Source organism: Eretmochelys imbricata, chromosome 11, assembly GCF_965152235.1.
Source record: "Eretmochelys imbricata isolate rEreImb1 chromosome 11, rEreImb1.hap1, whole genome shotgun sequence".
Lineage (NCBI taxonomy): Eukaryota > Metazoa > Chordata > Testudines > Cheloniidae > Eretmochelys > Eretmochelys imbricata.
Window position 1 is genome coordinate 60,027,172 of NC_135582.1, and position 25,253 is coordinate 60,052,424.

Here is a 25,253-nt window from a genome sequence, read left to right on the forward strand (position 1 = left end):
AGATTTAAAGTGACCATCAATGTCTATTAGAAAAATTCTAATCACAAACACAAAGACTTTTGATACCAGAGGTTAAGTAAATATAGACCCCTCTTACTTCATTAATTGATGTTTATTAAGCACTTGGGAGAGCCATGGATGAAAACTGCTATAGAAGGACAAAGCAGGAAATTAATTACAAGGTTTGGATCTGAATTCAGATACAGATTCTGATCCAAATCTGAATTTTCCCAACGTATTTTGTGTCCTGAAGTATGGAACCACATCTGGATCTAGGACCAAAATTATCCCAAGTTTGGGAAGATTTGCGTCTGCTGTTCCAGTGCAGACTTGTGTCTATGTAAAGCTCTTTGAGCACATGTTGCATGAAAGGCACTATATAAAATGAAGGTGAAAGTAGAAGGGCTGTAGCCAGCTGTAAATCTTTCTACATGGCAGCAGGGGGCACTTCTAGGAGATTGATGCTGAAGTACAGTTGACACAATATACTGGTTTCAGGACGAACTGGATCATCCAGAGTGCATGTCCCATTAGTACAAGCAGAAAATGTTTTTATCAAATGGTTACTCCCTTCCCTCTTGTTCCTCCTGAAAGTTCAAGGCAAATTAGGTAGTTTAGCAAGCAAGTTAAAGAAACAGAAACTTGCACCTGTATGAAAGATAAAGAAGTTAAGGATTCGCGCGCACACATACAAAGCAGACAGATCACAAAGCAGGGAAAATGTCATCTCAGTTTTGATCGAAAGATTGGATTCTCAGCCTGGGCTCATGAACAGATCTGGGAGGCACACAACTCTTCTCTGTTTTATGGCTAGTTGGGAGGTTGATCCTGAAACCTTTTTCTGTTGTAATACAGGATCACTGTATGGAAAAAGGTTGAGAACCAGAGATGTAGAGTCATCAGAGTCCTGCACAGACACAAGTATGGGGGTAATGAGCGTTACACTAAATGACCCAGGTATTGGTCTCTTTCAGCTCTAGCAATTCTGTGTCTCTATTAACACCAGAGTTACAAATAATGGAGGTTTGGGGGTTGCTGGGAAGAAAAAATAAAGCAGCTTTTGGAAGGATAATGTCATTCCTTCAGCTAGGGGTGATTATTGCATGGCAGCACATCCTTGAAATCTGAGCCTGGCCCTTTGAATATCTCTGCTCTTTCACACTCCCTTGCTGGTTTAAGGAACTTAATTTCCTTTTGCTGCCATAGCGACAGACAAACAACCTCTGATCACAATAAAAAGGATGGTTGTGTTTCACAAATCCCTAGATGTACCAAAGCAACCAGAACAGAAGGAACAACAAGTGCACAGAACAGGCAGGAGAAAAGTAACTTGACTCCACTTAGAACTGTGAAGGAGACTGAGGACTCCGGAAACCCAGAGAGGCTTTTCTGCTATTCGGAGCTGCGCATTAAGGAAGAGCTGATCTATAAATTACCATATTTCATAACAAAGATCTTGTTTACAAAGCTCTCTTGCAGACTACTCTGATAATAAGTTTACAGTTTTAGAGGCAAGATGAAAGGTCACTAAGGAAAAATGCCCAGTCTCTCCCTATTAAGCCGTGGCACTGGACAGGTGGTCAAAAAAACCCAGGAGAAATTGGAGGTGCACTTTGAACCAGAGGTGAGTCCTGGTTACAAAAGTGCAGCAAACAAACCATTATGGATTGTACGGTAATTTTCTGTTCTGTGATTTTAACTAATATTGAAATAACTGTTATGGAGACAGAATTTTTTTCAGTGATGTCTTATTTGTTGTTGAAATTAAAATGCCTTAGTAACCTAAGAAGTATGCATGCCTGCTGTAATTCAAACTGGAGAATCTTGAACCAGAATGCTTTGCAAGCAAGTTAAAGAAATAGAAACTTGCACCTAGAGGTCCAGAGGAAAGAACCTAAATATAAAGAAATAGATTCTTCAGGGGATATCCTAATTGTTTTGTTTTGTTTTTTGTTGAATATTAGACCAATCGGTTACTAGGCATACACATCAGTTCTGGGATCTGCATGGAGTTGTTTTGAATCAGAATCACAGAGCTGAAGTTTACTGTGCTGCTTTTAAATAATATTTTGTTTAGCTTATAGAAATTGCACAGTCCAAAGCAATTTTACAGCAGTTAAAATTATAGATTCACTTAGCTAAAAGTATATACTTAAGAGTTATAGTTAAAACAGTGAATTCTTATCACCGATCTTATGCCATAAAGCATTTTATATAATGGCGCTTAGACTTCAGAATTACCTTAGTGTAACCAACTGCAAATCAGATTTTTTTTTTTTAAGGAGCGTGGGTCAATCTAATCTAATCTCAGTTACACTGGGATAACTCCACTGAAAGCAGTTGAATTACTCAAGGTTTGCACCAGTGTAATGGAAATCAAAATCTGTCCCAAATTCTCATCTCATTTACAACAGCACAGTTCCATTTACATCAGTAGATTTGGACCAGAGTGTAGGAGGGGAGAATTGGCCTTGTTTGTATGTTAAGTCATCTTACTATCATGGAGTAGCTGGGGCCCGCCATTTAAATTCTCGACAGTGCACACCATGGGAACCAAGGGTAGTTATTAGTGAGAGTAATTATCATCATATCATGAAATTTTATGTAGTTGAGAAGCAAACAATGGTACTGTAGCTTTAAGTCAAGAAGAGCATGTGAATGCATCTATTAATAGAACAATTTGGAAACTTCTGACTAATTTGAGATTGTCTAATGAATCTCACCCACCAGGTCAGTGTTTTTGCTAGGGAGACTGTTACATGGCTATGTTCCATGTCTTTCTTCATGGTCTATGACCACTAAAACATCAGAGCCCACTCTAAGTACCTCATTCAAAGAAATACCAAGTCTGTCTACCTTACTTACCTATGCTATTTCTAAGACACCCATCACAGTAGTATTTGAGTGCAGTGGACAGTATCTCAGGGTAAAAAGAGTAGGGTCTGAAGATTCAAAGTAGATTATCATGCTCTTTATTATAAAATGTTCTGCATTGCCATCCAGCACACTGTAAAGACTCAAAAAGTATTTGAGACAGAGCCCATCCTTGAAGAAAGCCTTGTCAGACCACCTTACAGTTACTTACAGTATTACTCTGCTTTACAAACTGATCAATAAAGGCTTCTAAGAGGAACAGAAGATTGAAGAGAGATTTTAAAAAAAAGGAAGCTGTTTGGGGTAGGAACAAGGTCTTCAGATCTGTTCACAGAGCATCCAACACAGTGGGGCCCTGATCCTGATTTGGGCCTCTGATGTTAGGCAATATTAATAATAATTATTATTTCTATTATGATAGCAATAATAGGCCCGATCAGAGCCCCATTGTGCTAGACATTAAGAATGCTAGACACACAAAATGCTAAAACAGTCCATGCCACAAAGAAATTATGTTATTATTTTAATGATAATACAGAAAGAGAAGGCATTAAGAACATAAATAGACAATGAATTGCAATCGTTTTTAATTATTAAAGAAATCTGGTAAGTTAGTTTTTACATTTGAAAAGCATTAATTTACTACTGGAAAAAAACTGTTTTGGCATAACGAACTGCCCTCTCATACTAATGGATTTGGAGGTCTGATTTAGTAAAATCAACATAGTTCAAAATATGGTTTTAATTCAGACCCTCATTTTGGAGAGTCTTTAAAAAATTGGATGGTATGTTATATTAAGGATCAATGTGAACACTGACTTTAGAATTTAAGATTATCAACTAACACCCATCACTTTTCTTAGCACAATAAGTACTCTGATATAAATTTCACTATTTAAGGTACGTAAACACGCTAAGAAAAACTTTTTGTGCTGAATCATAGAAGTTAGAGATGAAAAAGTCATAGTAGTTCATCCAGCCCAAGCTCCTTGTCAATACAGGATAGTCCCTTATAGTACATTTGATAGTGTTTGTGTCTAATCTGGTATGAAATATCTGAAGCAATGGATTACCATTGCTTGAGCCCATTCTACAGCCCAATAGATCTGTTGGTCATAAGAACATAGGAAAGGCCATACTGGGTCAGACTAAAGGTCCACTTAGCCCAGTACCCTGTCTTCCGACAGTGGCCAGTGCCAGGTGCCCCCGAGGGAATAAACAAAACAGGTAATAATCAAGTGATCCATCCCCTGCCGCCCATTCCCAGCTTTTGGCAAACAGAGGTTAGGGACACCATTCCTGCCCATCCTGGCTAATAGCCAGTGATGGACCTATCCTTCATGAATATATCTAGTTCTTTTTTGTTATAATCTGTTATAGTCTTGGCCTTCACAACATCCTCTGGCAAGAAGTTCCACAGGTTGACTGTGCATTGAGTGAAGGAATACTTCCTTTTGTTTGTTTTAAACCTGCTGCCTATTAATTTCATTTGGTGACCCCTAGTTCTTGTGTTATGAGAAGGAGTAAATAATACTTCCTTATTTATTTTCTCCATGATTTTATAGACCTCTATTATATCCCGTCTTAGTTGTCTCTTTTCCAAGCTGAAAAGTCCCAATCTTATTAAACTCTCTTCATACGGAAGCTGTTCCATACCCCTAATAATTTTTGTTCCCTTTTCTGAACCTTTTCCAATTCCAGTATATCTTTTTCGAGATGCGACAGCCACATCTACACAAAGTATTCAAGATGTGGGCATACCATGGATTTATATAGAGGCAATATTATATTTCCTGCCTTATTATCTATTCCTTTCTTAATGATTCCCAACATTCTATTAGGTTTTTTGCCTGCCGCTGCACATTGGGTGGATGTTTTCAGAGAACTATCCAAGATCACTCTCTTGACTGGTAAAAGCTAATTTAGACCCCATCATTTCATATGTATAGTTGGGATAATGTTTTCCAACATGCATTACTTTGCATTTATTGCCATTGAATTTCATCTGCCATTTTGTTGCCCAGTCACCCAGTTTTGAGAGATCCCTTTATAGCTCGTCGCAGTCTGCTTTGGAATTAATTATCTCAGTAGTTTTGTATCATCTGCAAATTTTGCCACCTCACTGTTTACCCCTTCTTCCAGATCATTTATGAATATGTTGAATAGTACTGGTCCCAGTACAGACCCCTGGAGGACACCACTATTTACCTCTCTCCATTCTGAAAACTGACCATTTATTCCTACCCTTTGTTCCCTATCTTTTAACCAGTTACCAATCCACGAGAGGACTTTTCCTCTTATCCCATGACAGCTTACTTTGCTTAAAAGCCTTTGGTGAGGGACCTTGTCAAAGGGTTTCTGAAAATCTGAGTACACTATATCTACTGGATCCCTCTTGTCCACATGTTTGTGGACCCCTCAAAGAATTCTAGTAGATTGGTGAGGCATGATTTCCCTTTACAAAAACCATGTTGATTCTTCCCCAACAAGTTATGTTCACTTGTGTGTTTGACAATTCTGTTCTTTACCATAGTTTCAACTAGTTTGCCCGGTACTGAAGTCAGGCTTACTGGCCTGTAATTGCCGGGGTCTCCTCTAGAGGAGCCCTTTTAAAAAATTGGTGTCACATTAACTATTCTCCAGTCATTTGGTACAAAAACTGATTTAAATGATAGGTTACAGATCACAGTTAGCAGTTCTGCAATTTCACATTTGAATTATTTCAGGACTCTTAGGTGAATACCATCTGGTCCTGGTGACTTATTGTTTAATTTATCAATTTGTTCCAAAACCTCCTCTAATGACACCTCAATCTGGGACAAAAAGAAAAGAAGTACTTGTGGCACCTTAGAGACTAACCAATTTATTTGAGCATGAGCTTTCGTGAGCTACAGCTCACTTCATCGGATGCATACTGTGGAAACTGCAGCAGACTTTATATACACACAAAGTATGTATAAAAAGATCTTCTACACTTTCCACAGTATGCATCTGATGAAGTGAGCTGTAGCGCACGAAAGCGTATGCTCAAATAAATTGGTTAGTCTCTAAGGTGCCACAAGTACTCCTTTTCTTTTTGCGAATACAGACTAACACGGCTGTTACTCTGAAACCTGTCAATCTGGGACAGTTTCTCAGATCTGTCACCTAAAGATTTGTCCTAAGATAAGTGTCATAAAATGTTCCCACACATTTCTAAATGGAAATTTCTATTAACTTTTCATCTACAAAAGACTGAGCTTTGGACCTCAAATCCTCATACAGGCAATGAGAAGTCAATGAAAGTGCTCACTAATGTCAGTGATAGTCCTGCCCCTGTAAAGCCTTGCCTATGGTTGCAGCGGTGTCTAGAGCATGTGTAGCTACACACGGCAGGGAAAGGCTTCAGCAGCAGGGTGATAGCAGGACACTATGCTGCTAAAAATAACGTGTAGATGTGGGAGGCACTGCTTGGGCATGTAGAGAGCTGTGTAGGGTATATGTCCTGGGGGGTTCAGGCATATAGGGCACTCTATTTTACTCTACCTGTCTAAGCTATGACTCACTGTCTGCACTGCTATTTATATCCAAACTAGCTGGACGTGCAGTGTTTATATGCTACACACCGCCGTAAGTGTATAGGTATCTTAAGAATAGAGTAAAGCCTTAGTAAACAATTCAGTGTTCACATTGGGTCAAATCCTAAATTCACTTAGTAAGGCCAGAGTGGTGTAAGCATATAAGCAAAGAATAATTTCCTGTGTATCTGGTAAGCCATATACTCTCAACCCCAGGCTGAGAAAGGTTATTTCCCCCCCACCACCAAAGTCTATCCTATCTTTTGATTTTTTCCATGCTAGGATTATCTGAACTGGAAGTCTCATGAAGGTTATTGCCATGTCAGCAGATTCCTGAATGAGAGGCAGTTTATGAAGGGCTGCTGGGGTTTGTATCTTCCTAAAACCTACAGCACAAAAACTGGTGCGCTGGTTCTCTACTCTGAAGATTTAGCACAGCCATCATGGAAACAAAGAGGAGGGAGGAGTGGCCAACAAGGCCTCAGACACAGAAGGAATAAGCTACAGATTGAACTGCACACGCTCCAAGATTTGACAAGAGCCATTTTGGCATATGGAGGCAGACAGGTAAGAGCACACAGGATGGTTCTTTCGCTACCAGAATTGAGACTACATGAGATCCCTTAAAATGCTAATCCTGCTTTTCTAGATTAACACCTTGGGATTCCAGGAGTCCTGGTAATGTATTTTTTACTGAAGAAAGCAAGCTCCTAATAGGATAAAACTGGATTCTGTATTCAAGCAAACACACAAGCAACATCTTGTTCTTCTCCTCTTCCCTTTAAGCACTCTCTGGTGTATTTACATATGGGTTTCAATTTTACATGCTCCAGTTTTAGGGGCTTAAAAGGGGTTTAAGTGATCACTAGGCCTTGTGTGGGCCCTCTATACAGGGTGAATCTCACCCTTCTGTAACTCAGTACAGAAGGCAGCGGTAGCCCTTTCCCTACAGCCAACTTGGGGTGAAATCCTGGCTCCATTAAAGTCAACTGGAGTTTTGCCATTGGACTTCAATGGAGACAGGATTTCACTCCTGGGGTTGGTCCCAAACAGCCTTGGTGAGGGTCAAGTCTCCCCTGTTTACATAAAAGTGGGAAAATTTTCATGCTAAAATGACATTTTTCATCCTTGACCTCAAAAAGAAAGTGTTGCTCATTTGTCAGCCAACCATTCTCATGCCACATGATCATAATCACATAAACTCTTATAAAGAAAAGGAGTACTTGTGGCACCTTAGAGACTAACCAATTTATTTGAGCATGAGCTTTCGTGAGCTACAGCTCACTTCATCAGATGCATACCGTGGAAACTGCAGCAGACTTTATATATACACTTTCTCTGTGTATATATAAAGTCTGCTGCAGTTTCCACGGTATGCATCTGATGAAGTGAGCTGTAGCTCACGAAAGCTCATGCTCAAATAAATTGGTTAGTCTCTAAGGTGCCACAAGTACTCCTTTTCTTTTTGCGAATACAGACTAACACGGCTGTTACTCTGAAACCTGTCATAAACTCTTATGTTTCACAAGCTATGGTATACATCTCAAACAATTACATTATATTATTTTATACTCTACTTGTGAACATCACTAAGCTCCACCCATACCAATGACATGATTCTTTCTATGTTGTAGTAACTAAAACCCTACTTCAAAGGGGAAGACATGGAGTGAGATTTTTAAGAAGACAAAGACACAGTATCTAACCACAACAAAACACATGATGGTGCGAGGTACCATATAGTTATTACTGCCACTTGTCTGGGAAGACTTGCATAACTTTATCTTGGCTCCACTGCTTATGAAGTAATGAGCTCATCCCAGATTTGTAACAATTTTTTTTACAATATCCCTCATCACCACATATTCCATATATGGTATATGTGTATATATATTATATATACACACAATGATCTGTATATGGAGAGATGTCTGTGTATGACAGTAAGTCCTCAAATTTAATTCACATCTGATGTACTACTTTGCTGATGACACAGCTTCCTAGTAAGTGAAAGTGAATATAAAACATCAGGGATCTTCACCCAACATCATGTAGTCTCATACTCGCTGTCAAATACATATATATCATCTAATCATCATTATAAGAAGAGTCAGAGCTGACTAAATGTTTTAAGAGACAAGCCCATGCAGTGGTTGTCTCTGTCATATATTCTGCTATAAAGATCAGTGCCAGAGACTGAAAGTTTCATACATGGGGTTAGACTGTGTCCGTGGGCACCCCAGGCATGGATAGTGAAGGCAAAAAGAGCCTGTTCTCCACAGCTGTGCCCCGGCTCAGGGACCGTCACTACTCTGGTCAGTGCACTGGCATGAGACATGAACTATGACTCTATTACATGGTTGCCCACTTTATACATGCTGGGCCAGATCCTCAGCTGTGCCAGAGCAGCATCTGGTATAGCTGTGAGGGTTCTGTGAAAATATAACTTTGTGCCACCTTTGTGGTTCCCTGATCCTGGGGTCACCAGAGGACTGCTCAGCCCCAGCATAACTTAATGCAGGCTGGGGCTCCTGCAAGTTGCACTTGGATGCCTATGGCCCCAAGGGGCCATTCTAACAGCTAAAAACTGCTGGAGTGAAGGGGCAGTCTAGCCATGGCCTCTTTTCCCTGCCCATTCCCATTAAACCCTAGTCTGGCTCTATACCATTAGGGCCTTCCCCTCTAGTGAGAATCCTCAGGAGGCCTATTAAACTGGCTTTTTAGCCCCTTTCTGCTACTGGGTGCAAACGGGCCAGGGTGGGGCCAGGGCTCTGGTTCACAGTGTCTTGATAGTTCACGATTCGTTTAATAAAGTGCAAGCAAGCTGCAGAAGTGCATTTTTAGGGAGAGAGTAATGATGTGTTGGTGGAGGCTTGTTGCATAGATTTTGGAAGGGTGCCCTGAGTGTCAGGGATGGTGGGGAGGAAGAAGAAGAGACAGCACCTTGCAGAGCCAGTTCCATACATTCTGACTACCATCAGTAATAACAGCACAGAATCCAGCCTTCACAATAGCTAGCACAAAGTTAGGCCTGATGTTAAGAAGTGTTGAGTGCTCACTTCTCCCTCGAAAGTCAATGGGAGCTGCAGGTATTCAGCACTTCTGAAAAATCAGGCTCTGATTAGTAAATATTTCCTGCAAAACAGCATCAGAAGGCAGCATTTAATCCTTAGTTGGGAAATGAAATACTTAAGAGAACTGCTTCTCCAGGAAGACTATGTCTCTGCATTTCCCTAGCCAGTGTGTCAGACCCAGTCTCCTCAAGTTCTTCTTCTGATCCCTTTTCTCCCTGATTTTCAGTCTACCCACAGATGTATTTAGTTTTGTTTTACAATAACTTGTACGTTTTAATAACATGTACTTAGTGCTAATGGAAAGGTGGCAACTGGACAGCACTGAAAAACGTCATTCTCTGTAAAAAGAAAAGGAGTACTTGTGGCACCTTAGAGACTAACAAATTTATTTGAGCATAAAAGCTTTCGTGGGCTACAGCCCACTTCATCGGCTGCATAGAATGGAACATATAGTAAGAAGATACATATATATACATACAGAGAAGGTGGAAGTTGCCATACAAACTGTAAGAGGCTAATTAATTAAGATGAGCTATTATCAACAGGAGAAAAAAACTTTTGTAGTGATAATCAAGATGGCCCATTTAAACAGTTGACAAGAAGGTGCGAGGATACTTAACATGTGGAAATAGATTCAATATTTGTAATGACCCAGCCACTCCCAGTCTCTATTCAAACCCAAGTTAATGGTATCTAGTTTGCATATTAATTCAAGCTCAGCAGTTTCTGAGTCTGTTTTTGAAACTTTTCTGTTGCAAAATTGCCACCCTTAAGTCTTTTACTGAGTGGCCAGAGAGGTTGAAGTGTTCTCCTACCAGTTTTTGAATGTTATGATTCCTGATGTCAGATTTGTGTCCATTTATTCTTTTGTGTAGAGACTGTCTGGTTTGGCCAATGTACATAGCAGAGAGGCATTACTGGCACATGATGGCATATATCACATTGGTAGATGTGCAGGTGAACGAGCCCCCTGATGGCATGGCTAATGTGATTAGGTCCTTTGATGGTGTCACTTGAATAAATATGTTCTGTGGTGACCTAGAATCCTACTTTTGACATCTCCGACTCAAAGAATATTTCCAACACACCTCTGAACAACATACTAACCCACAGAATCCTTCCTACCAACACTACAAAAAGAAGGATTCTGCGTGGACTCCTCATGAAGGTCGAAACAACAGACTGGACTTCTACATAGATTGCTTCAATCGACGTTCACTGGCTGAAATTGTGGAAAAGCAGCATCACTTGCCCCATAACCTCAGCCGTGCTGAACACAACACCATCAACAGCTTCAGGAACAACTCGGACATCATAATCAAAAAGGCTGACAAAGGAAGTGCTGTTGTCATCATGAATACATTGGAATATGAACAAGAGGCTGCTAGGCAGCTCTCTAACTCCAGATTCTACAGGCCATTATCCTCTGATCCCCCACTGAGGATTACCAAAAGAAACTACACCATCTCCTCAAGAAACTCCCTGAAAAAGAACAGGAACATATCTGTGCAGACACATGCCTAGAACCCCAACCAGGGGTATTCTATTTGCTACCCAAGATCTATAAACCTGGAAATTCTGGATGCCCCATCATCTCAGGCATTGGCACCCTGACAGCAGGATTGTCTAGCTATGTAGACTCTCTCCTCAGGCCCTATGCTACCAGCACTCCCAGCTATCTTCGAGACACCACTGACTTTCTGAGGAAACTACAATCCTTTGATGATCTTCCAGAAAACACCATCCTGGCCACTATGGATGTAGAAGCCCTCTACACCAATATTCCACAAAAAGTTGGACTACAAGCCATCAGGAACAGTATCCCCAATAATGTCACGGCAAACCTGGTGGCTGACCTTTGTGACTTTGTCCTCACCCACAACTATTTCACATTTGTGGACAATATATACCTTCAAGTCAGCGGCACTGCTATGGGTACCCGCATGGCCCCACAGTATGCCAACATTTTTATGGCTGACTTAGAACAACGCTTCCTCAGCTCTCGTCCCCTAATGCCCCTGCTCTACTTGCGCTACATTGATGACATCGTCATCATCTGGACCCATGGAAAAGAAGCCCTTGAGGAATTCCACCATGATTTCAACAATTTCCATCCCACCATCAACCTCAGCCTAGACCAATCCACACAAGTGGTCCATTTCCTGGACACTACTATGCTAATAAGCAATGGTCACATAAACACTACCCTGTACCGGAAACCTACTGACCGCTATACTTACCTACATGCCTCCAGCTTCCATCCAGGACACACCACATGATCCATTGTCTACAGCCAAGCTAAGATACAACTGCATTTGCTCCAATCCCTCAGACAGAGACAAACATCTACAAGATCTCTATCAAGTGTTCTTACAACTACAATATTCACCTGCTGAAGTGAAAAAACAGATTGACAGAGCCAGAAGAGTACCCAGAAGTCACCTACTACAGGACAGGCCCAATAAAGAAAATAACAGAATGCCACTAGCTGTCACCTTCAGCCCCCAACTAAAACCTCTCCAGCGCATCACCAAAGATTTACAACCTATCCTGAAAAATGATTCCTCACTCTCACAGATCTTGGGAGACAGACCAGTCCTCGCTTATAGACAGCACCCCAACCTGAAGCAAATACTCTCCAGCAATCACACACCACACAACAAAAACACTAACCCAGGAACCTATCCTTGCAACAAAGCCCGATGCCAACTCTGTCCACATATTTATTCAAGTGACACCATCATAGGACCTAATCACATTAGCCACACCATCAGGGGGCTCGTTCACCTGCACATCTACCAATGTGATATATGCCATCATGTGCCAGCAATGTGCCTCTGCCATGTACATTGGCCAAACCGGACAGTCTCTACGCAAAAGAATAAATGGACACAGGAATAAAAAGAATAAATGACATCAGGAATCATAACATTCAAAAACTGGTAGGAGAACACGTCAGCCTCTTTGGCCACTCAGTAAAAGACTTAAGGGTGGCAATTTTGCAACAGAAAAGCTTCAAAAACAGACTCCAACAAGAAACTGCTGAGCTTGAATTAATATGCAAACTAGATACCATTAACTTGGGTTTGAATAGAGACTGGGAGTGGCTGGGTCATTACACATACTGAATCTATTTCCCCATGTTAAATTTCCTCACACCTTCTTGTCAACTGTCTAAATGGGCCATCTTGATTATCACTACAAAAGTTTTTTTCTCCTGCTGATAATAGCTCATCTTAATTAATTAGCCTCTTACAGTTTGTATGGCAACTTCCACCTTCTCTGCATGTATATATATGTATCTCCTTACTATATGTTCCATTCTATGCAGCCGATGAAGTGGGCTGTAGTCCATGAAAGCTTATGCTCTAATAAATTTGTTAGTCTCTAAGGTGCCACAAGTACTCCTGTGCTTTTTGCGGCTGCTCTGAAACCTGCCATTTTAAAATGAGTGTGTATAGGCCATGCATGAGGGGCCAGAGCCTTGTCTTCAGCCTTTCTGTGCTTACAGCCTACCCTCACCGTTGATTATTGTTTGTATTAGGTAGCACCTAGAAGCCCCAACCAAAATCAGAGCCAGCCCTGCCAGGCACTGTACAAACACAGACTGAGACAGTCTCTTCCCCCAAAAGCTTACAGTCTAAACAGTCAAGACAGAGAGAAAGGAAGTGTCTTTGTCATTTTATACAGATGAGGAACAGATGGCCCAGAAAGGCCAAGTGGCTTGCCCAAGGTCACACAGGGAGTCAGTGGCAGAGCTGGGCATTAAACCCAGCCCTCCTGAGTCCCAATTCAGTCCCTTAAGCACAAATCCAATCTTTCCCTCCACTTTATAGCCAGAGTCATGCCAGCAGCTCAGGAGGAAGCAGGAGGGAACTCACAGAACTTCTAGTATCATTTGTGGCAACCCAGGTGCCTCTATCCCCAACAAACACCAACTCAGGAATTCTCCCAAAATTCTGGGGAACCCATGGCCACTGGCTTTGTAGATCCCAACAAGCACCTCATGGCAGTTGTGGTGAGGATAGTCATGAACAGGAAAGATCACTGCCACTAACCTTCCAGCCAAGAGATTTTCATGGTTAGAACAGCTAGAAACTTCTCTGTTGCAAAATTAAATCTGCAATTATTAGCCTTGCCATTTAAAGGATCTCCTGCTCCTGCTCCCCATCCTCTTCCACAAAAAAAGTCAACGCCGGGACTTGCAGGCTAGCTCTGGAGAGAGTAGTGTTTAGTGTTCACTCTTATTCCAAGCTTGAACTCTCTGCTGTGTCTGTCAACAATTATGCAAATGATCTACTGTACACTAGGAACTGGACCAAGAACACTAATTCATTTCACACCCATAACTGAATAGACATTAGTTAGTAGCAACTTTCAGTCACTATCTTTCTGACCCAGATTCGAACCAGCAACCTACATGTGGGGAGATCCAGATCCCATTTACAACTATATCATGACTACCATCCAGTCCCTATTACATTCTATTTTAAATCTACAGCTACCATAAATATACAACAAATGTGTGCAGCCATTCCAATGTTAATGTAATTGTAATGTACAAATAGAGAAAAAAGTGAAGACTCCAAATTATTAATCACATTTTGCAAAAAATGTTTAGTTGCTTCAATAGTTGCCTCATGGACATCTAGAGGGGTTTTTTTTTTTTGACAAATCTTGCTTTATTAATTATCTGAATTGCAGTAGCATTTAGAAACCGTATTCCCATTGTAAAGGAATTGTACAAACACACGATAAAAAGATAGTCTCTGACCCTGCAAAGACTGTATGCTCTTATAATCTCGTTTTATATAACATGTATTTATGAAATTATTTTCATTATATGCAACACATACACACATAGTCTCTAAAAAGCCAAATGCCAAAGCTTAATAACTTAAGTAAGTAAAACTTTAGGAGACACCTCAGATACTTCAGCTCTACTGCAGTAGCAAAGTGTAAATAGTAAAAACAATTATTTAAACAATTTGTCTGATTAAAATATTAAAATGATCTCAGAAACAAAGAATTCTGTACAAAATATGTTCAGAACCCTGGAAATAATCCCAAGTAATGACCCTCCCAATCCCAAATTTAGTTAAAATATTAATCCAACTTCTCTGTTTATGATATGAGAATTTAACTTTAGATATAAGAGTGCATACTGATGACCCCAATTAAATATTTGGAAAAGTCCCAGGAAATTCAACCCATGCATATTCATAAATGAACATTTTGCACACTCCTAATTATGGGACTGTTTTTTTTTTTAAATTACTTCAGTAGCAGCATTTATGTCAGAAGAGCAGCCCTATCTTAGCTCCATCACATCAGAGTGAAGATATCCTTTAGGGATCAAAAGCGAGCTCTTTAAAAAAGACAGCCTTCAATACATCTTCTGAACCAGCATCTGAACTAATGAGGAAGACCTCAGTCCAATCAAGGTAGCTCTTGCCTAATGCATCCAGCATTTTGGAATAGATTAAGCTGGTTGTAATGGTTTGTGATATAGCTTTCCCTTTAAAACCCCTGGGATACCATTAATAAATATTGGCCGTCCCATAAGGAATCCACACTTCTGGAGTCAAGGCAAAACATCTTAAATGAAATCGCTGCCTACTGTGTCATCATGATCTACATCAGTGAAACCAGGCAGGACAGTCAAAGATTAAAAGAAGAGAAAACGAATACTGCTGTGACCAGACACATGAAATCCTATGCTGACTGCCGCAAACAATTAGAATTGAGCAGGGATATTTTCAGGCATTTGCAAATCATGTGGCCACAGGAGGTCCGAGGAAATGAGGTTCGGATCAGCCCATCATGCTATCCTCAGCCATAACAACGCACTATTATTGAAACAGAGTTATGAGCCATCCTAGTAGTGAAAATTGCTCATTTTCGTAACCACCCTTGAGACAGATTTAATTTTTTTCTGTTGTAAATTAAGGAGCCAGCCAGTATCTTGTGGTTAATGCTTTGCTCTATAAAAGGGAGACCTGGGTAAAAGCTTTCTGTCACCAAACCAGCAGGAGATAGGAACAGCATGCAGGCCACATGTTCAGTCCCTTTGAGGAAGGGGGCAGCTCATGTCAGTCTGCTACAACCCTTCTGGATAATGTAGGTGTGGTGATGAAGGAGACAGCACTGTTGGACTCCAAAGGAAGGCCCATCCCGCCCTCTTTATTCAGAAGGTAGATCACTAAAAAAGTAGAGTTTGGAAGCAGCGTTTGTGGGTGATGGGTCCTCAGAGCTCTAGGAGCACATGGAGAATTCCTGTGCAAACTGAATTAGGCAGAGCAGGGATTTAAACCTGGATCTCCCACATCCCAGGTGAGTGCCCTCAAGCATCACGTTACTGGCTATTTGGGGGTCTCCCAACTCACATGTTTTCACACAAAGTTTTGGTTTTGATGAACTGGCATTTTCCAACAAAAAACGTTTAAGCAAGACATTCTCAACCAGCACTAACTATAACTAGGGCCCTACCAAATTCACGGCCATGAAAACCGGGTCAGAGACCGTGAAATCTGGTCTCCCTCCCCGTGAAATCTGGTCTTTTGTGTGCTTTTACCCTGTACTATACAGATTTCATGGGGGAGACGAGCGTATCTCAAATTGGGGGTCCTGACCCAAAAGGGAATTACAGGGGGGCCACAAGGTTATTTTGGGGATTGCAGTATTGCCACCCTCACTTCTGCGCTGCCTTCAGAGCTGGGTGGCCAGAGAGTGGCAATACCGTGCCATGCCACCCTTACTTCTACATTGCTGCCTGCAGAGCTGGGTGGCTGGAGAGTGGTGGCTACTGCGCATACCATACCAGGCCATCCTTACTTCTGCGCTGCTGCTGGCAGCGGTTCTGCCTTCAGAGCTGGGGTCCTGGCCAGCAGCTGCCGCTCTCAGTAGCAGTGCAGAAGTAAGAAGTAAGAGTAGCAGTAGCGCAACTTCCCCTACAATAATCTTGTGACCCCCCCATAACACACAACTCCTTTTTGGGTCAGGACCCCTACAGTTACAACACTGTGAAATTTCCAAATGCTACAAGTGAGGTTCTAGCCTGCAAATGCGTGTGGTTTATTTACTCTGGAGGAAGAGCTGTGCAGAAGAGCAGTTTCCAAAGGGGCGTGTTAGACTTGTTTTTCTCTCTCTTTAATTGGAAACTTTTCCTGTGTTCAGTAACAGCTAAGGTTCACATTTTCAACAATTCATACACACAGGTGCCTCAGTTTCCAGATGCCCAACACAGGACCTGATTTCAACTGGAGTTGTGGGTGAAAGTCAGACTTTAAGTGTATCAAGAAGGGCCTTCAATCTGAGACACTCAAAATGAGTGGACACTTGAAAATTTATGCTTAAATATTTTATTAAGCAAGGCAACTGGGCGCTGCATGAGTCTTCAATACAAAACAGGTCCTATTTGGAAAAAACTCTGGGTAGAAGAAATTTACTGAAGCCAGAAATGCCTACCCAAGTAGTCGATGAGAAAAGTGTAAACGGGCACCTCAGAGCAGAGTGATTACATACAGTAACTGGCTGTGGCACCAAAGAAAATGGACTAGTCTCAACATGCCTGCTGCTATTATGTGAAGCATGGTGGCAATTTTCATTAACAGAGCACTCTGTACATGGTAATAATTCAGCTCAATGGAATCTAAGTCCATTAGAAACTGAAGCTAACTGGCAAATTTTGCTATAGTACTATTAGATGTCAATTCTTCTGAATTAGAACCCAACCCTGCCTCCCTGAAGTTAATGGGAGTTTTAACATAACCTTTAAATGGGAGCAGGATCAAGGTTCTAGTTGTCTCTCCCCTTTCTAGGCTCCTACCACAGTTTTACAGTCTTCCACGTCTGACAGACTGGTTCCTTGCAATTTAGGATTGTCAGGGGACACAAAGCTCTGGGGAGCTCACATGCAAACTTGTCATACCTCAACCCTCCAACACACAAAAATATTTTATGTCTGTGGTGATGCTTTAGAGGAAGCTGAAGATTCCTGTATCCCATAGTTTGGGATAGTTACATTACATCTGCCACACCCGTGAATAGCAGCAGCCTATTGTATTTTAATTCCTCCAAGTATCATCCTATATCCTGCGCTCTTAATGCTCTTAATTATGCAGCTGTGGGCCCCTTCAGTCATTTCCCTCTCATGCTGCCCTTCCCCTCTCACCCCACTCCCAACATTGCACTTGCCCTTTGTGGAGTTATTATAATTTCTGTATTTACTTGCTTATTTTACTTTCTATTTCTTTCTTCCAATAGCAACAACGGTTTTCTTATAAAACCCAAATACTGTATCTTCCCAATGGCTTAATGGGAAAGATACGTATCTGGGTATTTTTAATTTGCCCACTCTAGTGGCATCTGAATGGTAGATTTGTTAAAGCTTTAAAATAAGATTAGAAAACAGTGATTTAGATTACCTTAATGTAGATGATAAATCCATTAAATAACTATATTCTAAAATATATAAATGTGCGTGGAATCCAGCTTTATTTAAGTCAATGGGAGTCTTGCCGTTGACTTCAACGGGGCCAGGATTTCATCCTTAATGTTACTGAGATTAATACATACAGTAGAACCTCAGAGTTACGAAAGGTCAGGAATGGTGGTTGTTCCTAACTCTGAAATGTTTGTAACTCTGAACAAAACGTTATGGTGGTTCTTTCAAAAGTTTAGAGCTGAACATTGACTTAATACAGCTTTGAAACTTTATTATGCAGAAGAAAAATGCTGTTTTCCCTTTTTCTTTTAGTAGTTTATATTTAACACACTACTGTACTGTAATTGCTTTCTTTATTTCATTTGTCTCTGCTGCTGCCTGACTGTGCACTTCTGCTTCCAAATGCGGTGTGTGGTTGACTGGTCAGTTCTTAACTCTGGCGTTCATAACTCCGAGGTTCTACCATATCTGTTATAGAACTGCTTTTCTCTCCCAAGTGTGTCACTGAGTTGCTCCTCTGTTTTCAGCACTTTCACTTGCACTCCTGCTGGCTGTGATATGCAGGATCCAAGTCCTTTTAGCGGAAGAAGAGTGACAGGTCTCCCTTTGGTGGAATGTCTCAATGCTACTCCTAACTAGCCAGAAAAGTTTCTGTAGGGCAGTATGAGCTCCTTCCTTGCCTAATCAGGGACTAAGTGTGATGCCCCCTAGGGATTCTGTAGGCCTGCTCTTCACAGTATAATGCTTGCAAGGCACAAAAAGTTCTCAGAATCATTTCCAGGGCATGTCAAGCACCACATTGCAGTGTGGTGTCAAAACACCACAACACAACGTCACGATGTTTGAAAGCAACATAGCTACACTGAGCCATAGCACAAGGACACCAAGTCCCAGCATAAACTTTACAAATATTATGAGAGTGGAGTTTATCCCATCTGACTAGTCTAGATAGGTGCACAACCCAACAAAAGGGAAATAAAAGAGAGAATTAAACCTGGGTTTCCCACATGGCAGCACATAGTACAGGTTGGTCTCTGGCCTAAACCCATCAAGATGCTTTTAAACAATCAGTATCTAATTCTATTGAACAGTGTGGTCTCATTTAAATTTAAACTAAGTCTACATTTTGGGACTTTAACAAAGGTATTTGTTTCAAACACTCTTACACTTTGATTTAACTAGATTTGATTGGAAAATAGTTCTTGAAGCCCAGTGAGATGGTTGCATTAATGATATGTGCGCCCTGGCTAAATGTGCTCTTTCCTGCAAGTTTTGTACTATGGTGGGAGGACAAAGTACCTGAAAAATTGCCTTAAAAAGAATATTGGTGGTGACTGTGCAGTCAGCTGCTATGGGAATCAGAATAAAACTGAACTTAAATAAGCTAAAATAGCTTTGTATTTGCATTTAAGTTTTCCATAGCTGTATTTGTTTTATTTTTATTTTATTTTGCACTCAGGAAGCCAATTGTGGAACTGAAATTACCCCCAGAGCTACTCTCCTCTTGGTATTTTCATCAGCCAGCAACTGAAATACCATGAGAAGACCAGATCTTTCATTAATTCAGTTCCATAAATGGCTCCTTGCAACATTAACAAAGACCACAAAAAACACAAATAAATATACATTAGGTTAGAAATGACATTTTAGGTACTTTCTAGTTTTGTATAGATTGCAAATGTAGAAGAATAGCTTTTCTTGCAATATGTTGGCATATGGCACTTGCGCTTCCAGTCTCTAGTGAAACCAAGAAGTCGACAGCAGAGCTGGTTGGGAATTTGACAAAACTTTCTCAGGTTCAGAATGAAATTTCTTGGAGAGGATAAGTAGAGAGAAAGAGGAAGACCTTTCCCCACGCCACATTAACTGCTAGACCAGTGGTTAGGGCACTCATCAGGGATGTCAGAGACCCAGGTTCCCTCCTCTGCCAGATTTGGAGCAGGGACTTGGTCCTAGGTATCCCACATACCAAGCATGTGCCTTAACCACACCAGGGTATACTGTCAGTTTCTCTCTGACCCAATGAATAGTTAATTATTTTTTCAAAGTGGAACAGCATCAAAAGAAAAGACTGAGGCCAGGTCTACACTACCCACTGGATTGGCGAGTAGCGATTGATCTATCGGGGGTCGATTTATCGCATCTAGTCTAGACACGATAAATCGATCCCCGAGTGCTCTCCTGTTGTCTCCTGTACTCCACCACCACGAGAGGCACAAGCGAAGTTGACGAAGGAGCAGCAGCAGTCAACTCACCGCCGTGAAGATGCCACGGTAAGTAGATCTAAGTACGTCGACTTCAGCTACGCTATTCATGTAGCTGAAGTTGCATATCTTAGATCGATCTCCACACACACCCCGCAGTGTAGACCAGGCCTGAGAGAGAGAAAGACTGATTCGATGGGCTTGTCTCCACTACGGGGAGATCGATGCTGCTGCAATCGATGCAGCAGGGGTCGATTTAGCCGGTCTGGTGAAGACCCGCTAAATCGACGACAGAGTGCTCTCCAGTCGACCCCGGTACTCTACCTCTCTGAGAAGAGTAAGGGAAGTCAACCAGAGAGCATCTCCCATCGACGCAGCACAGTGAAGACACTGGGATAAGTCGACCTAAGCTACATCAACTCCAGATACATTATTCATGTAACCGGAATAGCATAACTTAGGTCGATTTATCCTGGTAGTGAAGACAAGCCCTAAAGCTCAGTGGTTAGGACACTTACCTGGTTCTCCCACATTTCACGTGAGTGCCATTTCTGTTCCAATATGGAACAGAAACAGATTTCAAAACCTCAATAACTTTCATGAAACAAGTCTTATTTTCTGGCCCAGTCTTGTAGAGAGCTCTGATAAAATTAGAAAGCATCAGAAAGCTAACTAACCTTTTTCAAGCTTCAGCATCCTGTCAGGGTTTGGATTTGGTTGGGAATTTCAGTTAAGGTCCAGATCAATTTTTATTTAATCCACTCTCATTTTCCACATGGGTAGAGAGATTAAAAAAATAAATAAAAATCCATGGCCTGATCCTGCTCTCGATAAAATCAGTTGGAGCACAGCCATGAACATCAAAAGAAGTAGGGTTAATTCCCTGATGTCCAGAGTATAACATTTATTTTCTTGACAGATTATCTTTAGCCTTCACTGGTATTTAATTTAAACTGAAGATCTGAATTGTTCCCTTGGGTTTTTTTGGGGCAATTTTCAGACTCGCACTCCCAACCTGTTTGCTTTAAACTCACCATCATGTGATTTCCCCATCATAGTCTACTGTCTTGAGATGCCTTTTCTACTACGCCTGCAGGCAACTTCAGGGTTTTTTCCCCTGAGTTATTGATTAGAATCTGTTAACATCAACTCACCAGCTGCAGGGAGAAACAAAATTTAAAGCAACTGAAGTCTTGCCATGCATATTATTTCTGCAGAAGGATCAGAAAGGGGCAGCTTGGCAGCCACACCTCCATTTCCTGAAAAAGCCGGATAACCAGATTGACCGACAGATTCGCCCAGGCTATTCAGCCAAGAGGTACCTCTTCAGACTCTCTCAGACCTGGGATCCTAGCATTATATACAGGCTCCAGTGTGCAGGTCAGTAGAACCTAAAGTTAAGCAAGGTTAGTGCAAATATTTCTAAGCTAACATTTGGGGGACTGAGTAAATTAAATTAATTGTGTGTAGCAAGTACAATTAAAAGACCAAGCTATTTCTTGCTGATAAACAGAAAGAATAGACTTTATCTCTAGATGCTGTGATGGGGCAAGGCCAGATAGCTATAGAAAAGTAGTGGGAGATAGATATATTAGCTCCAGGCTAAACAAATCCCTGGTATCAGGATAAGTGAAATGGCAGCTGCTCCAGGTCATTTAAGAACTTTCCAGAAGGCAGGGAGAATGCTAGGTTGATTGGGACACCTGAAGCCAATCAGGGGCTGGCTGAAACTAGTTAAAAGCCTCCCAGTTAGTCAGGTGGGTGTGCACGTCCGGAGCTGTGGGAGGAAGTTGTGCTGTTGGAGAGTCTGAGTAGTACACAACGTATCAGGCACAAGGAAGGAGGCCCTGAGGTAAGGGTGAAGTGGAGCTTGAGGAAGTGAGGGCTGCTGTGAGGGAAGTAGCCCAGGGAATTGTACATGTCATGTTTCTAAAAAGTCAGCTACCATAGCTGATACTATTAGGGTCCCTGGGGTGGAGCCTGGAGTGGAGGGTGGGCCTGGGCTCCCCACCCCGCACCGCTTTGCCCCCTGATTAATCATTGAGACTGGGAGACAACAGAGACTGTGCAAGGAAGGATAACTTCTCCTCACCTCCCTCACTGGCTTATGATGAAAATGGCTCAGTAGACTGACCCTTGTCTCTAGAGAGAGAAGGGTTACATGGAGGGTCACAGTGAGCCTCTGAGACTAGCGAAATACACCAGGAAACACGGGACCCACGGAGGCAAGGACAGAGCTTTGTCACAACTGGTGTCAGGAGTGGGACTTCATTCACAGCGTGGCGGAAGAAAGAGTGTTTTGTTTTGTTTTTTTAAAAAGTGCACTGGGGTTTTGGATTTTTTTTTTGTTTTGGTTTGTTTGTTTGCTTTGTACCACAATGGAGGAGGTGGTAAGAGCTCCGGTACAAGCCACGGCAGCCCAGCAGGAGGCCACTCGGGTTCAGGCAATGGCACAACAGTAGTCTATGCGGCTACAGCAGGAAACCAATCAATTATTGATGAGCCAGGCGACCCAAGATCGTGCCCTCTTGAGAGAGGTGGTGGACCTGCTGAAGACCCTCACCACCCAGGCCCGGGGGTCTGATGGGACGCAAATCCTGAGGGCCACTGGTTGTCTGCCAAAGATGACGTCAGGAGATGATGTAGAGGCATATCTCCTCTCATTTGAAAGGACTGCTCAGCGTGAGGTGTGGCCCCTGGAGCAGTGGGCCAGCATTCTCACCCCCTTTTTGTGTGGAGAGGCCCAGAAGGCCTACTTTGACTTGCCTGCCACAGATGCCACTGACTATACCCATCTGAAGGTAGAGATCCTAGCACGATCAGGGGTAATGGCAGAAGTAAGGGCCCAGAGGTTCCATGAGTGGAAATACCAGGAGAACAAACCCCCGAGGTCCCAGCTATTCGATCTCATACACCTCTCGTGGAAGTGGTTACAACCCAAGGTGTGCAGGCCAGAGGAGATTTTGGAGACCCTGGTCATAGACCATTACATGCGGGGACTGCCTCCAGATCTCAGCATATGGGTAGGCCAGAATGATCCATCCACGTACGACGAGATGATCACGCTGGTAGAAAGACAGATGACAGCAGGGAACTGATCCGACTACCCAAGGAAGGCCCCTTTCGAAGCAAGCACCCGACCCCAACCCTGGAAGGTTGGGCAGCCAAAGCCCCGGGGAGTCCTAGGTGGAAGAAGTGGGAAGCCAAAAACCAGCGGGGACCCCAGAAGGAAGGGATTGGCCTGAGTGGGGGGAACCCCGGGACTAAACCCCCTAGCCCCCAGGATAGGGGAGTGATTAAAAGCAATTTTCGATGTTATGCACATGGGGAGTGCGGACACATAGCAGCACAGTGTCCCAGCACCGAGGAGCCTGTGCAATGCAACTTGGGGGATTGGGAGGTCCCATGCTCCCTTATCCACCTCGCGGGGGTCGCATGAGCCCCGCATAATTACACCAGGCCAGTGAGGATAAATGGAGCAGAGACTACAGCGCTTGTGGACTCTGGGAGTGCTATCACCCTCATATCGGGTAAGCTGGTAAAAAGTAGTCAGCTGCTACAAGCCAAACGTGTAGCAGTGACGTGCATGCATGGGGCCGTGAGCCATTACCCCACCATCCCAATGGAGACAGAGGTTCAGGGAAACCCCATTGAGGTGACCGTGGGCGTAGTTCCTAAACTCCCATATCCTGTAGTCATTGGGAGGGACTATCCAGGGTTTGATAATTTCCTCCCCCCGGAGAGGCTGGAGGGACGTGGGGACCCTGAGGACAGCGACTCGTCACCGGGGGAATGTCAACCCCCGATGTTCGCTGAGATTTCTCAGGATCTGTTCTCAGCCTCCCAAAAGACCCAGAAGACAAAAAAAGAGAGGAAGGTCGCAAAGGCCTTGGGAACCCAGATCCTGACCCAGGCCAGAAGACCTCCCTAGTAGGCAGATGAATGCAAGCAGCCAACAGAGAAACTTCCACCACAGAAGGTGAGCCAGAGGCTGCCCCCAGCCATGACGGCAGCGAGCCATTGGAAGAAGCAGAAGTCGGCCTCTGAGAGCTTGGGCAGGTTAGTCCTGGGAGAGAGACTTTTGGGCGGGACCAGGCGGAGGACCCCAGATATGATAACACCAGGAAAGAGGTGGCCGAGATCGATGGGATGGGAAGGTCCAGGGTTCCGGACCTTACTTTATAGTGAAGAAAGATCTCCTGTACCGTGTGGTGCAAATGCAGGAGCAAGAGATACAACAACTTCTGGTGCCACGAAAACATCAAAAAGCCATATTGAGTCTCGCCCACAGTCACCTGTTTGGAGGACACCTAGAGGTAGAGAAAACCCAGGCACAGATCCTGCAGAGGTTCTTCTAGCCAGGAGTACATGAAGATGTCCGGCGATACTGTACCTCTTGTCCGGAGTGTCAGTTACATAGCCCTCGCCTGCACTTGCGGGCTCCTTTGATACCTCTTCCAATAATAGAGGTTCCTTTTGAATGGATAGCCATGGATCTGTTAGGGCCCCTAGAGAAGACAGCTCGGGGCCACCAACATGTGCTTGTTGTACTGGACTATGCAACCCAGTACCCGGAAGCTGTTCCCCAATGCAACACAGCTTCCCAGACAATAGATAAGGAGCTAGTACAGATCTTTGCCCGGGTTGGGCTACCCAAGGAGATATTGACTGATCAAGGACACCTTTCATGTCCAAGTTGATGAAAGATCTCTGTTCATTGCTCCATGTACAAGCACTACGGACCTCTGTATACCACCCGCAAACAGATGGCCTGGTGGAAAGGTTCAATAGGACCCTCAAGGCTATGATCAGGAAAGTGGTGAGCAGGGATGGGAAAGATTGGGATACCCTATTGCCTTACCTCATGTTCGCCATCGGGGAGGTTCCGCAGCCTCCATGGGTTTCTCTCCATTCAAACTACTCTATGGGCGCCACCCCCTGGGCATATTGGATATAGCCAGAGAAGCCTGGGAACAGAAGCCAAATCCCAGAAGGAACATAGTTGAGCATGTACTGCAGATGAGAGATTGGACAGCCCGACTTCCGCCCATTGTACGGGAACACTTGGAGAGAGCACAGGAGACCCAACGAACCCATT

The 25,253-nt window shown here is 42.8% G+C and overlaps 1 protein-coding gene across 1 annotated transcript in view; it reads left to right on the plus strand.

Moving 5' to 3' along the window:
• Window positions 1-1,537: 1,537 nt before the first annotated feature.
• KIAA2012 (KIAA2012 ortholog) overlaps window positions 1,538-25,253 on the plus strand; it is a 101,853-nt gene continuing 78,137 nt past the window's right edge. The window contains exons 1-3 of the mRNA XM_077830361.1: window positions 1,538-1,624; window positions 6,714-6,998; window positions 21,373-21,535. Coding sequence (XP_077686487.1) covers window positions 1,538-1,624; window positions 6,714-6,998; window positions 21,373-21,535 — 535 coding nt within the window. The remainder of the gene's footprint in view (window positions 1,625-6,713; window positions 6,999-21,372; window positions 21,536-25,253) is intronic.